The sequence below is a fragment of the Malaya genurostris genome, chromosome 2 (assembly GCF_030247185.1).
Source record: "Malaya genurostris strain Urasoe2022 chromosome 2, Malgen_1.1, whole genome shotgun sequence".
Taxonomy (NCBI): Eukaryota; Metazoa; Arthropoda; class Insecta; order Diptera; family Culicidae; genus Malaya; species Malaya genurostris.
In genome coordinates, this window is record NC_080571.1 from 325,048,906 (window position 1) to 325,064,630 (window position 15,725).

Sequence of the window (15,725 nt, forward strand, 5' to 3'; positions counted from 1 at the left end):
GCACGTACCGATGCGTACCGATTTTGCATAATTTTGTATGACAGTTTAAAAGTTTTGATACTCATTGTCCTATAATTTCGGAACCGGAAGTCGGATCTGGATGAAATTACACAGTATCTTTTAAGACACTGAGAGCTTTAATTTGAATTGTGATTTATGAAAATCAAGCCGATGCAGAGAAATCGAAGTGAGTTCCGTTTTTGGAGCTTTTCTATACTATTACCGGTGCATTCGGAAGCGGAATTCGTAGTTCTAAAGTAGATTTTTATATCCACCAACTAACAAGGTCTGCCAACTAGATGAATTTACCAGTAAATTTTATAAAAAATTGCTCCTCGATTCGCCATCGCTTGTAAAAAAATACTCATGAAATTGAAAAATTTTAACAGTTGCACAGTAATACCGGAACCGAAAGTCGGATCTGGATCCACTTTTCGGGAACTTTTTAAAAAATTTCAAGTCGGATCGGCATAAAATTCAATAGCGATGTTTGTGAAAATCGGTTCAGTTGAGATCGAATGGCATTATTTGTCACATACACACATACATACATCAGGAATCAGAACAAATTGGCTCAAATGGCACGTTCCCCTTGATATTTGGAGATTTGTGCCTTGCCATCAATTTGTTTTTAGCATCATTTTCCCGATATATAAGAGGGAAGGATTGAAAGGAAATGGTAAGGGTTGGACTAGGAGGATGGGAAAAATTGACGACACAAAAACACATAAAAGCAGAAGTAAATTCTGCACCCCTAAGGGATGCTGAACAATCTGCTGAGGATCACATTTAGTGGAAGCAGAAGGAAATTCTGAACCTCTACGAGGTCCCGAACAGTCTGCTGTTAATAAAACCTCCAACCCCCGAGAGGATTTAGAGATCTTACAAAAGCGACACCATTCTGCACTCCCGGAAGAATGCAGAACGACTCGCAGTATGTACGAGAAGAAGTAAATTCGGTACCCCTCAGAGGATGCCAAACAATCTGCCAAACCCTATTTAAGGTGAATACAGAAGGGATTCATTCACTCCAGGAAGAACGATGAACCCTTCTGACTATAGCTCCTTACCACATTGGGTGAGAAACGAGAGAATATCCTTCAATTTTAGCTCCGCATACACAGACTCAACCATGTAAGGAGAACCAAAAACCCGGATACGTAGCTGCGTCAATGCGGGACAGTTACATATCAGATGATATGAAGTACCATAATCGCATTCACACAAATCACACGAATAATACTCAGCACGTTGAATAGTAGCCATGTGATAATTGAGTTTGCAATGTCCAGTCAGAGCTCTGACCAGAATACTTCAATGATACTTGGAGAAATGCAGTAGACACTTTGACATTTTCAGATTTAAATCTGGTAGAAATGCTTTTGTCTGAGCGCAAGTTTGCAAGCTGCGCCAGTAGCTGGCATGTTTGGATGCAGCCCAAGAACGTATCTTGTGCTTTATCCAACTAGTTGAAAGTGGTAAAGCTGGTTCAGGACCAACGAAATCATTCGTTGCACCAGCTCTAGCCAACTCATCAGCCCATTCATTTCCAGTAATACCAGAATGGCCGGGTACCCATATGAAGTAAACAGCATTTGAAATGCTGAGGTCTTCAATTTGAGTTCGACATGCGATCACTTGATTCGACCGTGAGTCATTCGAACTGAGTGCTTTTAAGGCTGCCTGACTGTCGGAACAAAAATAAATACGTTTACCACAGATCCTCTGCTGAAGTGCCGATTGTACTCCACACAGAATTGCATAGATTTCTGCTTGGAACACAGTACAGCATCTACCAAGTGAATGAGACTGCTCCAGCCTATTTCACGACAGTAGATACCAGCACCAGCACGACCATTCAACAGAGAACCGTCCGTAAAACAAACTATGTGTTCATCAAGTTGTCGTTCCAGACAACCAGACAATCATTCCTAACGAAGAGGATAGCTCACATTGAATGTTTTAAAAGGAAAACTGCTTGTGAGAGTTAGGTCACTAGGAGCGAGTAAATACTCATCCCACGGAAACATTTGAGACCACAAGCGAGTGTGACTGGTAGCATATTCTAATGGGTTACTGTTCCAAAGCCCTGTAACCCTAAGACGGTATGCACAAGATAATGCTTCTTGTTTTAGGAACACATGTAGTGGTTTAATGCACAGTAGCGCCTCTAGAGCAGCAGAAGGAGTTGTCGTGAATGCTCCTGTCATCGCCATTAGGACCATCCTTTGGAGATGATTTAGCTTTGACTGAACTGTCGCGACTTCTCCTTTCTGCCACCATACAAGACATCCATATGCTAAAATTGGTCTAACGATAGTTGTGTAGATCCAATGAATATATCTGGGTTTGAGTCCCCATGATTTTCCAAAAGCTCGTCTGCATTGGCCGAAAGCCATGCAAGCTCTTTTAATCCTGAAATCAATGTGAGCAGACCAATTCAGTTTTGAGTCAAGAATAACCCCGACGTATTTAACTTGATCGACCACAGTGACCCCTGAACCAAAGAACTGCAACGGACGAGCTCCTGTAATTATCCTACGATGAGTGAAAAGCACCATTGATGTTTTGCCCGGATTTACAGATAATCCAAACCTGACAACACCATTGTTCAACAGATCGCAGGGCTTGCTGCATTAAATCAAAGAGAGTGTTAATGCTTATACCGGTCATCAATATATGATAATCGTCGGCAAAACCATAAGTCGGAAATCCAAGGTTATAAAGTTTCCTTAACAAACCATCAGCGACTAGGTTCCATAAAAGTGGGGATAGTACACCACCTTGAGGACACCCACAGACACTCAGCTTTCTAATCTCTGGCCTACCGAAGCGATGCTCAAAGAAGTTGATTGCTAAGCATTGCGTGTATCCAGTAAGGGAAAAACCCAAGATATTCCGTTTCACGACTGCAATGTTTAACCTCCTGCAGCCATTCAGCCATCGGCACGGAAATACACCTTGACTTAGGAGTTCCTATTTTTGTGGCCTTTTACGACATGGAATAGGAAACCAGTGGATCAATTCTTGGTAAAAAATAATTCCGCCGGATGCCACACGGCTTACCTGTTTGGTGGACTTATACCATCGGTACAGGTGGACCGTAGCGTTATTCTTAGCAGTTGGGAAACCGCTACCGACACTACACGGCTATCTAGGCTGCTCAGAGAGGGAAGTTAACATTGATGGTCAACTTCCATGGATGGCCGAGCAGCCGTTTAAAATAGTAATACTATATCATACTGTATCATACAGTAATACCGGAACCGAAAGTCGGATCTGGATCCACTTTTCGGGAACTTTTTAAAAAATTTCAAGTCGGATCGGCATAAAATTCAATAGCGATGTTTGTGAAAATCGGTTCAGTTGAGATCGAATGGCATTATTTGTCACATACACACATACATACATACACACACACAGAAATTTGCTCAGTTCGTCGAGCTGGTATATAACATTAGGCCCTCCGGGACTCGGGAGTTATTATTTATTATTAGAGACTACGACAGTGTAAATTTTATATCGAGTTATTGTTGAGATAACGTTTGCATTAAAAGAGTGGATTTTTTTTCGGATGGAGATAAAAAAAGCTAAGACAGGTAATAGCTTCTGATAAATTTCCCATAGAAGATAATAATTTAAGCTTACTTGCAAAACAATTCTACGCCCTTGCGAGTGGCCTTCCGGCAGTTAACTGGAACATACACCATTGCAGACGAAAACATGCGTATAGGCATGTTTTCGAGTTCTTTCTTTGTTTTATTTATCATTTCCTTCTTAGCTTTCGCGACAATATTGTTGGAGTAGATCTTACGCTTCAGGTTAGCCAAGAAATTATCGATGGGACGCAGCTGAGGGACGTTGGTAGGGTTCTCCGACTTGGGTAACAACCGCTGTATCTCCTCCAACGACGCTTCGAGTAGTGGGCTGACGCCAGTTCCGGTCAGAACACCGCGTCTTCGCCCTTATGGCATTTCTTGATGAACGACGCAACTTCCGGCAGACATTTCGTACTATAAATTTCTTCATTCACAACCAATCCAAAACGAAAGAAGAGCAGCTTGAACATCACCTTCTAACTGATTGTCAGCCACTACAGCACCTTCTTGGAGAACTTGGTGTGTGGAATGAACTTCACCTCGGAGCTCACTTCCTTCGTGGGAGAAGTACAATACGAGGTGCTCTGCAAGGGATAGGATACCTTTTCACTGTTTGACCGGTTACTCCAATTTCCCGGTCAAGCGCTCGCAGCGATGTAGACACTTTTCTCTCGGTTTTCCTCTTCAGCTTCCTTTGCAGCTTCTTGTCGTTCAGGGTCGCCGGTGGTCCGAAACCGGACTTTCTTTCGATGTTCTGATTGTTGTCTAATAGTCACCCCGATTCTGCAATCCAACGGATTTGTGATACGAACGAATCTACATTTTCGTTCGAGTGCGAATTTTGCATTCTTTATTCCGTTCGACTTGTATGATTCGATCGACTCTAAACCGAACAGAAGTAATACGTACGCAAGTCGATCAAGTAATGTTCGAAAATTGAACAACTCGAACGAATGATATTCGAGTTCATACCCCACTCGAACGGAATGCAGAACGGAAATTGCACATTCGATCGGAATATTTCGTATCGATCGACGTACAGAATAGGGGTGAGTGTCAAGATGTTGCAGATGCCGGAAGGAGCGTATCCGGCGTCCACAAAGAGCCGCGGTTGCTTTACTGTTTTCGCCATCACGGTTAGAGTTTGACTGATAGAATTTTGTCTGCTGACTCATGAGCTAATATAACACATGGATCAATAAGTCCCGAGACTAACAATGGAAACAACATTTTTTTGCAAAATATTCTTTTATTCATCAACATAATCACCTTTTACGGTGATACAATGGTTCCAACGTTTTTCCAATTTTTTAATACCATGTTTATAAAAAAAATATCTTTCGCTTCAAAATAAGCTTTAGTTTCAGCGATGACCTCCTCATTTGAGCCAAATCTTTTTCCCTGGAGCATTTTTTTAAGATCAGCAAAGAGCCAGTAGTCACTGGGGGTTAAATCTGGCGAGTATGGGGGGTGGGGAAGCAGATCAAAGCCCAATTCGTTCAATTTCGCCATTGTTTTCATCGACTTGTGGCAGGGTGCATTGTCTTGATAAAAAAGGATTTTTTTCTCTGCAAGTGCGGTCGTTTTTTTGCGATTTCCTCCTTCAAACGCACCAGTAAGTCAATATAATAATCACTGTTGATCTATTTACCTTTTTCAAGGTAGTCAATGAAAATCACGCCATGCGTATCCCAAAAAAACTGACGCCATGACTTTGCCAGCTGACTGCTGCGTTTTCGGACGCTTCGGACGGCTTTCGCCAGCTGTGCGCCACTCAGATGACTGCCGCTTAGACTCTGGAGTGTAGTGATGTATCCATGTTTCGTCCATGGTCACGTAACGACGCAAGAAATCTTTTTTGTTGCGAGTAAATAGCGATAAACTGCATTCTGAATCATCGACTCGTTGCTGTTTTTGTTCCATCAAAAGCAATCGCGGCACCCACTTGGAAAAAACCTTTTTCATGCTCAATTTTTCATGAAGGATAGTGCATACACTTCCATATGATATCTGTGTCATCTCAGCAATCTCACGGAGCTTCACTTTACGATCTTTCATTATAATTTTTGTCACTTCACTCACATTTTCCGGTGTGACGGCTTCCACAGGTCTACCCGAGCGTTCCGCGTCATTTGTGTCGGTACGACCACGTTTAAACCCAGCGAACCACCGACAAATCGTTGCTTTTGATGGACAAGAGTCCGGATAACATTTTTCAATCCATTGTTTCGTTTGCACGGTGTTTTTATCCATTAAAAAACAAAGTTTTATCAAAACACGAAACTCGGTTTTTTCCATTTTTTAAAAAAACTACAAAACGACTTTACTCCAACCTCGATAACTCAGCTGTTTCTGGTCGGATCAACTTAAAATTTTGACCCGTTTCAAGCAAAGGTTAGTACTCTAGAAAGACGTGGTTACTGGTTTACTACGAGTACCATCTCTGCTTTAGTCTCGGGACTTATTGATCCATGAGTTAATTGATGCTGCATGGATAGTTTCGTCAGTGCGGGCGAAGGTAAACCCATGAAAAATCGACAGTTTTTGTCAATTTTTTTATGCAAACATTATGGTTGCTCAAAGTAACTATTTTCGCAGAGTTTTTCAAACAAAATTATCACTGTATCGAATTACTATATGCAAATTTTCACGTTCGATCGAAACAACCTGATTCGATCAAAATACAGAATACGGGTGAAAAATGTTAATACTGTTTTATCATATAAGTCTACTTCATGGCTACAGAAATTAACTTCGGCTGTACCTGCTTCGAGCTCCAGTTTCTGGAATACCGGAGAACAGTTCTATAATGAAAATTGCATCCATCGCAGAATAATATTTGTTTTGATATAATATATAATTTGTACAAATTCGAAACAACAATTTTTGTTCTTGTTCTGGTACCAACAAAATATGAGCATAAATTTGTCATTAGATTATTGATATGAATTTATTTATGAAATTATTCAACAATAGGAAATATAGTTGAATGATTTATTCCATTATTTAATCATTTCAAATCAAAAATTGAAATGTTGCAAATGTTGATTGAAACTAAAAACACGAGATTAAATGAGCGAAAAACATCATGTATGAAGCAAAAATTTTAAAAATTGAAACAAATTGCCTGGATTTTTAAGCATTTAATAGCGATGATAGGAAAAATTGTTGTGCTAGTTGTGCCGCTATAGTGAAATCGGATATTTTTACAATAAACAATCAATTTTATAAGTCAGTTAATCATTTTATTATATATGTCTGCAAGGCAATTTACTGTCTATTAAGTTGGTGAGAAACGACTTGAAATTTTGTTTTTTTGCTCAACCATAATTTCATTGTATAAGTAGTTTAGGAGGTTGGGCGGGGTATTACAGTACTATACTGCCCAGTACAACTCTAGTCGGTAGTCGCGTTACTTGCTAGACAAATCCTGGGAAAATAATATAAAATTTGTTCCGAATACAAATTAACTTCCTCTGATAATAGTGTCAAAAAGCTGGTATTGTCTCAAGTTGGTTGTTTTTTAAGTATTTCGGTTTAGCGCAAGACATCTCAAATAAACTGCAAGTTTTGTTAATTGGTTATTTAGGGACATTTGGTACCACGTGGGTAACCGGTTCGTGTTTAGAGTACATGACTCTGTATGTTTCGTCTTCGTCTCATCCGTGCATTTGCAGTTTATGATGAACTGCAAATACCACCTACTATTTGCAAAATGCTCGTTTTGCACCGAAGTGCTACTTAACTTTCTTTCTAACGTGCCGAATGGAAACATGTGACGTCATTCAGAGGTTTTCGTACCATATGTAAAACTCATGTGCACTAAGCACAAACGGGTTACCATCGTGATATCAAAACCTGTCTCTTGCTTGGTGCACGAAGTTGTCACTTGCTTTCGTATAACAGGAAGGACGGTGCGCTTTGCTTCAAATCAAGTGTATTGCAAATACCATTAACTAACGTTGCATCTGTTTAGCGGTATATATTGTACCGTGAGGAGGCATTACCAACCCAGCATGCACTGATGAGTCAAATAGGAGTCGTCAAAAAAGAGTGGCATGCAGTGTTTTTTTTTCGAACAGAAATAAGCGTTAAGAGAGAAAACCGGTATATTGAAATATTATCATCATCGAGAACCAAAGTTTTGACGCGAACCAATTAGCATAATTGGGAATAAATCCGAATCAGTTTGTGTAGAATAATTTCAAAAAACGTGAAATATTGATGGAAATTGCCCTCCCTGAGGAATTGCGTTTCGCAATGTTTGCTTAAGAACTGTATTTATGAATGAACACTACATTTATCTATCAGATTATTTTCAATATGTTTGGTATTTTTGCTACTTGTTTTTAATTCAGATCGAGTCGTTCGATCTCATATTCAGCCTATAGAAATTGGTTGTATACTCTTAAGACTAGTGACTACAGACTAAATCACAGATCAAAATTATAGCCCTTCTTCAACCAACGGTTTGGAACAAGTTGTAAGATCCCTAGGAAATGATATGTTTTAGAATGGAGGATGTAGCAAAAATAAGATTGTAACGATGCTGAAGAAAGAACATAACATTTAGTAATAAGCCTGTAACTAATGTGTAAATGGCACTTTTCGTTGGTGTGTTTTTACTGTGCCGAGAAAAGATAGATTATGAGTGTAAGTTGTCTTCTCTACTGTCTGTTGTGCTATCGAGCTGTATAATTGTGCCTTCTATCGCATCTGTGGTCTAGTATGTATCCATGTGAACTTTGAACTTGGTTGCTAAAGACTTTCACAATTCGAACAGTGAAAAAATTAACGATCCTCAATATCATCTAGTATCCACCAGCCCCAAGACTAGTGCGGATTTGCTCGAAGGAAAGCCAAAACGTCAGTGACCATGGTGCCATACGAATCCATACAGGTAGGAAACCTTTATACAGTGCAAAGAACCCCTCTTTGGCAATTGTCTGTTGAAGACAGTCTAAGGATCCTTTGTATAGAAGTCCTCTAGAATGTGAAGAATATTAAAAGTAAACAAAATTGATGACATCTTGAAGCTAATCTTACCTCCCATCTAAATCGGTGGGTTGATTCATAATTCGAGTCTTCACAACATCTGCAGGCGTACCCATAGTAGCGGCAACCAATCCGGCACAAATCGAAGACATTATATGCACCAGATGACAATCTGGCAAACCGGTCTTTTTCATTACGAATCGTTTTACCGTATCATAGGTCGTCAAATCTCCTAAATTAACCAGTGCCGCACGCTGTACATTCGGTACGCTGCCCTTCCACAGCCCTGATATTCCACCACGACTTAATATTTCGCGAAATGCGTGAGCTGCCCCGTGCACTCTCGGTTCCAATCCCAGTAAGCGCCTTTTGCCTTCCATCTGGACGTGCACTTTGACTAGATCAGCGGGTGAGGCTAACCACTGCGCCAGAGCTCCGGCTCCGACACCTGCCAGGGCCGATTTCCACAGTACGAAATCGTTGTTGGTATTGCGAAGCTTTTTCCTCAGGGCATCGTAGGTCACGATTCGAACTCCGCTGCCGGAATGTTTTCATGTTATTATGATATGAGGTATATTTTTTTATAACAGTACCTGTAAACTACATGGCGATAGAGTGCTGGTGTAACGCCTTGCCATAATTTCATGGCTCCTTCCTCCCGTATGATTCCGCTGGCGGTTGCAAGCATGCCACGATGTTTAACCTAGAAGAAGATCGCGGTGCATGAATTAATATGATGTGAGCGACAAACTAAACGAAGAATATTCAAATAAAGTGTGTTCCGTTTACAATCCACACACACAAAATTCATTCTCAAAGTTATTTTTATCATCATTCATAAAATTTATTTCGCCTTTATATCAGATTGCCCAATTTTTGGCTCTAACCTCTGCACGACCTCAGAATCGACAGTTTTTTGCATACTAACCCATTATTTTATCATTTCATCTACATTCTTCACTACTTTAGGTTATTTTAGAAGGTGCTCCTTCATAATAGCCAAGGATTTGTCTATTGGGTGCAGCTCTGGAGTGTTTGCGGGGTTTGTTTCAGATCTGCCGGCACGAAGTAGACATTATTCGCCTTACATCACTCTAGTACGTCTTTCGTGTAGTGGCAAGATGCCAAATCCCCCACACTGGAGACACTCTTTCAAATACACCTGTCATGGTGCTTGCGGCAACGAAAGGTATACTCCGTTTTCTGCAAGTACAAGTCGCTTGTCAAATTAAGAACTTCTTGGTAAACTTCGACATCTTCTGTACCCGAAGGTTTTCGGGAACATCACACTTATCCTTGGCATACAGATTTTCTGAAATCTGGTTGAAGTCCGGTTTCACATATATCTCGTCATCCCTTACGTAGCAGTATAGTTCTCAAGTAGCAAATGTAACTTATTAAAATTTAAAGATGTTTTCCAACTGTTTTAGAATTGTTATATATGTATGATATGCTCTGAAAATCTTTAAACAATAAAATCGTTTTTGCAACTTGTCACTGTTATGTTTCCCTACACTACCGAAAAAAACATTGTATAACAACATTGAGTATATATCTAACCATTGTGAAACAAATCACTTGTCTATGTTGCACTAGCAGTTATAGAAGTTTTTCAAAATCGCAAAATAATTCTATATGAGAATTTTACAATTGACTCTTTAAGGTCATGTAATTATAAACGTAACAACTAGTTCATATGAAAGATCGTAAAACATGTACTTAAACATAGCTTATATAGTTGTATATTCAATTTCACTCTAGCGTATATCAGATTGTAACGACATTTATTATAATATGAAACGAGTTGCACAGTTGTTATACGATACAACGGAAGGATTTAAAGATATGTTGCCCAACACAGAAAAAGTGCGCCTTTTCAATAACCCAACAGTTAACAGAATTGTAGTTTATATTACAATTCTGTTAACTGTTGTTAACTTGATAAGTTGCACAATCAGTATAAAAAACAGAACAGCAACATAACATGCTTTTTGGATTTCGTTAGCATCAGGTCGTACAACTTTTGGGTACGGCTTTTTGCGACCGTATTCTGTTTCTCGTTATAGATTGTGGATGTGAAACCTATACGCTGCTAGTCTTGCTCGTGTTTTAGTGATCTGCATGAGAGTCTTGCTGAAATGTAACTTTTTACCCATATCTCGAACTGAGGCGTTCGTATTCCGATCCAACGATAGACCGTTTCATGATATCAGACAGCGTAGGCTCATTTCTGGTGGCGCTATGCTACGATCCTTAACTCTTTAATTTAACAAAACTTTTTCGCGCACGCACTACTCTTAAGGCACCATTTTGAAAACTTTCGCGAATGAAATCAACACCCAGAGTGCAAACAATACACATTAAATGTTGTCTACGTAAAATTTCAATTAATTTCACCCAACAGATAAAAAATTAGAGCAATTTAAGTGTGTGCGGATTTTAGACAGTACTCCTGCACCATTTAAAATCCGCAGCAAAAATGATGTTCATATTTTTTTCTATTAAAAAATGAACTGTGTTTACAAATATCTATAAGATATCGGATTTATCAATCATAACAACATATGAGCGTAACGTAGTGGACCTCCATGAACCTTGCAGATAACGAATCTCATGCTCCACGCATCCATCGAAAGTGTTTCACATTGCATCACAGTTCAAACACGCCGTATTATGCTGAAGCACCAGTATAAGTAAATTATTCGTTTTTACTGACCTTCTTGATCGCGTCGGTCATAGCGCTGGATTCACCCTGAATTTGTAATCGCGTTTTAGTTAAATCCAGCGGGTAGGTCACCGTTTCGGCAATACTGGCTGCGAACACCGAAATCAAATAGGTACACCAGAATGAGTCCGCGTAGTGGTACTTTACAGGGCGCATTTCGGTGCGGGTGGACTGCTGCATTGTGCCGGCCATGGTATTGCCGCTAACGCTGCTGACACTTCCGATTTCGGGAACGGTTTTGTCGGCTGAAATTGAAAATAGTTATCTTAATGCGAATTTTTTTAAGGGTTTTATGTATCCAAGACCACTTCTTAAATCGCTAGCCATTCTACTGATATTGTGATTGAAAGATTAATGTTCTTGCTCTTCTTTACTGGCGAAACTCATTATCACGACTGGTGAGGCCATTGTCGATGGGCACGTTTCTATTGTCGTTTTTAGATTGGAGGAAATTTATATAAACAGGTGATGATAAAGGGGTCACCGATGTTGTTGTACACAAACAATGATTGGACAAGTCGCGCCCAAGACAGTGTAGTCGTATGATTCGTTGCTATTAGCCGTGAATGCGGGGGACTTTACCTTCAATATACAGTAATGATAAGACGATGCTTTGCGCTCTTAAGATACGAGCGAGGTGAGACCTAAATAACTCGTATTGTTTCAATCAATCTGTTATTTAATCATGATAAATAAAACTCGTGTGACTGTCACCATTTCGAAATCTTTTTTAGATCCAATAATGCAAGAAGTTCCATTAAACATTTTACATAAAAACATAAGCTAAATCAATCTGCATCTGATTAATTATTGTACGTTATTATTTCCAAAGAGGTAAATATTGTCATTGAATTCAATTATGTTTATTTCGGTTGCCTGTGTAGGTACATGAGACCATTGGGCGTAGAATGGCAGAAAAGCGATAACATTAACACTTCTGTTCGACTAACACATGCTTGATCTTTTTTCCTATTTTGTTTTTGCGTCTCAAGCTATTTGCTATTTCAGCCAACATTATCGTGTATGACGCACGTATCCAAGCTTGCCGGTTCCATTGAGACAACTGACGAGCCCCTATTTTCAATACACGATTTCGGTCGATGGTGTGCGCAGAGTTTTGCGTCACCAAAAAAGAATAGGTTCGATGAATCGTATTCATTTGACTAACATGTTACGAGGATATTTGGAAAATGCAAATCTTTATTAAATCCTGCTGATCGTTAGGTAAGTTGCTAAGTTTTAAATGACAGTGGAGTTCTGCACTTGTAATTGTGTTATTGTAACTTTGTTCCGAAGTTTCATGTTTTTCGGAATTTGTATTTTGTTTATGAGAACAAAACCTAGAAAAAAATTGGTGATTTTACCCTGATTCTTTAGTTGATAAATTAGACAGCTTGCAACCCACAATTCAAAATGTCAACAATTCCGTGTCCTAACAATAGTGTTGATGGATTTCCTATCTGTGATTATATTTAGTGCCAACAATTGGAAAAGATACTTTGTGGCAAATTGTTTCCTGAATCTGATGGAAGACAACACATATATTCAAATAAAAATTTCAATCAAGCACGTTGCATCCTAGAACTAAATAGTTTCACTCTTGACTGAACGTGCTTTATTCGTTTGTACATGATGCTAATTATTTATATACGATCGTACACTGAAATTCTGTTTTGGTCATCCACCCTAATTCACTGCCAAAAGTGCAACTAAAAATAATCCACAAATCTGCAAATTAAGATGTACTATTTCTTCCACGCCTGATTACCGTCTCATAGCTTGCATTCAATGGAATATTCCTTTGAATTTAAAACTTTTACCATCCTACAGAAAATGTTTTGAAAAATGAGAAATTTGTGCAACTGAGGCAAAACTATGCATTCATTTCGGAGAAAGAAACTGTCGTATTTAGAACTCACGTGTATTAGCCGTCCTCATATGAATTGTTAAATAAACAGCACAAGCAGCAATATTCCAACAGCAAGTCTCTGCTATACAAGGACGTGAATTCCACCTTATAGGCAAGGAAGCACGTATGAATAAGATAACACGACTGAAGGATACCAACAGCAGCTGCACTGATCAGTCGGTCATCGATTCAGTAACTGAATAAATTACATCTTGAACTAAGCTACGGTTGAGTAGACAGAGGTAGTCAATTAGTACAGCAGACATGTTGAGCGGAACTTGTTTATAAATAAAAAGAACCTTCACCTTCAAATGGCTAGTCAGTAAAAGGGGGTGGTGAATGTTTTAGATATGACTACGGTTAACTAATATTATGTAAGGCGTTGTTGTGTTTTCATGTTTCTTCAACGTTTGTATTGGTTACATACCTCAAAGGATCTGTTGTATATTGAAACTATTGTTTATCGAATACGTATTTTGCTCACAATCTCTACACCAGCCTACCAATATCATTTGCAACAAGCAGAATAGGTGTCCCGTTCCGCTTATGCAGACGGAGTACAAAAACTCCTTTCTATGAGCTGTATCGGGTGGTGCTTCAGATGAGAGTTGTGCGACTATTGCACGTACGATACTATAGCTGTGTTGTGAATGTTTGTATGTCGAGGAGAAGTGTAGTTTTGAAATAGTTATTCCTCCATATTTATGAAATGAGGCCACTAAGCATGATTATGTAATTGAGACCGTTGACTTGGCCTTTCTTCGTCGTCGTGGACTAGATGCGTATGTGATATCGGTAGGATTTTCACTTGGTTGGATTTGGATCACGGGATTCATTCAAAACTCAGGGATCTTGAAACACTCATTCAAATAACACACTTGCACTATTGCAGTTCTCACAGCAGTATGTGAGAAAACAAAATTGATCTTGAACATTTAATAATAGTAAACGAAAAAACTTGCTCCTATTCGTTCAAATAAGGCCGGAACAAAGCCTTATAAGTAGTCTATCAAAAAACTTTTTCTCAGATTTATGATTAGCACGTATTGTTTGCTTATTGCCATTTTATGTGGCGCTGGATAATCTATAAATAGTAAGTTTTAATAAGGAACACACTATTCAAATTTTCACTTAGGATGTCTAGACATGGCGAAAATAAGCCATAACAACAAACATCGATCCAACCTAGTGCACCTTCACAGAAGAACTAATGCGAATACAAAAGCAAACGGCTGATGTGCAGCATGTGGAAAAGAAACATACTTGTACATGTGTATGTAATAGAGCGATGACAGTTTTCGGAAAAAGATTCCGCTTCATTCTGGAATGATATATTTTATTACCCCATAGAAAATCCTCCTGATTTTCTCTGAGACCGCGCCGATGAGGATGAACTATAGTACTAATATTGCTCGGAGTATTTATAAGTTATGAGAGCTGGGTATCTTGTTAATATGATGTCTTAGGTTAAGTACAACAAGAGATATTCACGATGAAGCTATTATTGTATTCTTGTACAGGTTTTTTTTGAAAGGCGCCCATAGTAAAGTAAGTCGTAATCACAAAAAACACACTGCGAGTTATAATTTATAACTCGCAGTGTGTTTTTTTGTGATTACGACTTACCTAAGACATCATATTAACAAGATACCCAGCTCTCACAATCAGAGATGCCATTCATACAGATTTATCTGTATTACACAGATTATTACATGCTCATACAGATTTAATTCGGAGTACAGATTTTATACAGATTTCCTCAATTTAATACAGATTTATACAGATCTCACAAAACAGTAAGCGAGAAAAAATTTAACCTTTCTGTCTGACCTATCTTTTAGTATTTGATTCCAGTGACGATATAAAAGTCTATCAATCAACGGACAAATCACAAATTAATATGAAAATCTGTGAAATCCATTTATATTATAATTTGAAACCAATTTGAACTGATATTCAATTTTTTTTCAATGACTGAGTGGAATCATATATTGGAGAAGCCAAATGAATGAAAAACTTACATAAAAGATGATTTATTGGAAAAAGATACGTTCAGAGACAGTACTTCAATCAAGGAAGTAATTAATGGCATCATGAAACTTTACTGTCAAACTGAGAGTTATATGAACCGACTTGACGTTGCATATTGGGCGTTGAAATTCCATGTCAAATTATAAAGTCACCAATTTCAAACAAGATAAATATATTAAATTACAATTCAATTGTTGTTAATCAAAAAACTATGAAACTTCGTCGTTGAATGTTCTTGTGAGCGCCGCAATGACTGATTGAATCTACCATTCTACAACCACAATCTATTGGAATAACATCTTTTAGCATCATTTTGTTGTAAGAATTTCATTTTATTAGTGAATACAGATTAATACAGATTTTTTATACAGAGAGTACAGATTTTCTACGAAAATATCTGGCATCTCTGATTCCCGAACAAATCATTGGCAACATCCTTTTTTGCGAACATGGTGTTCTCATGCGA

At 38.6% G+C, this 15,725-nt stretch overlaps 1 protein-coding gene across 4 annotated transcripts; it reads right to left on the bottom strand.

Annotated features, from left to right (window-relative positions):
- Positions 1–6,822: 6,822 nt before the first annotated feature.
- Positions 6,823–14,421, bottom strand: LOC131431411 (mitochondrial uncoupling protein 4). 4 transcript variants are annotated; one of them, XM_058597106.1, is made up of 5 exons: positions 13,656–14,421; positions 11,311–11,564; positions 9,188–9,297; positions 8,646–9,131; positions 6,823–8,585 (listed from the first exon to the last, which is right to left on the bottom strand). In XM_058597106.1, exons 2-5 carry the CDS (start codon positions 11,509–11,511, stop codon positions 8,411–8,413), a joined length of 972 nt encoding a protein of 323 aa, XP_058453089.1. In that variant the 5' UTR covers positions 11,512–11,564; positions 13,656–14,421; the 3' UTR covers positions 6,823–8,410. The 4 variants fall into 4 exon arrangements, with proteins under 4 accessions (XP_058453089.1, XP_058453090.1, XP_058453088.1 ...); XM_058597107.1 differs by having other exon boundaries at positions 14,345–14,413; XM_058597105.1 differs by lacking the exon at positions 13,656–14,421 and adding an exon at positions 13,239–13,642.
- Positions 14,422–15,725: the final 1,304 nt, after the last annotated feature.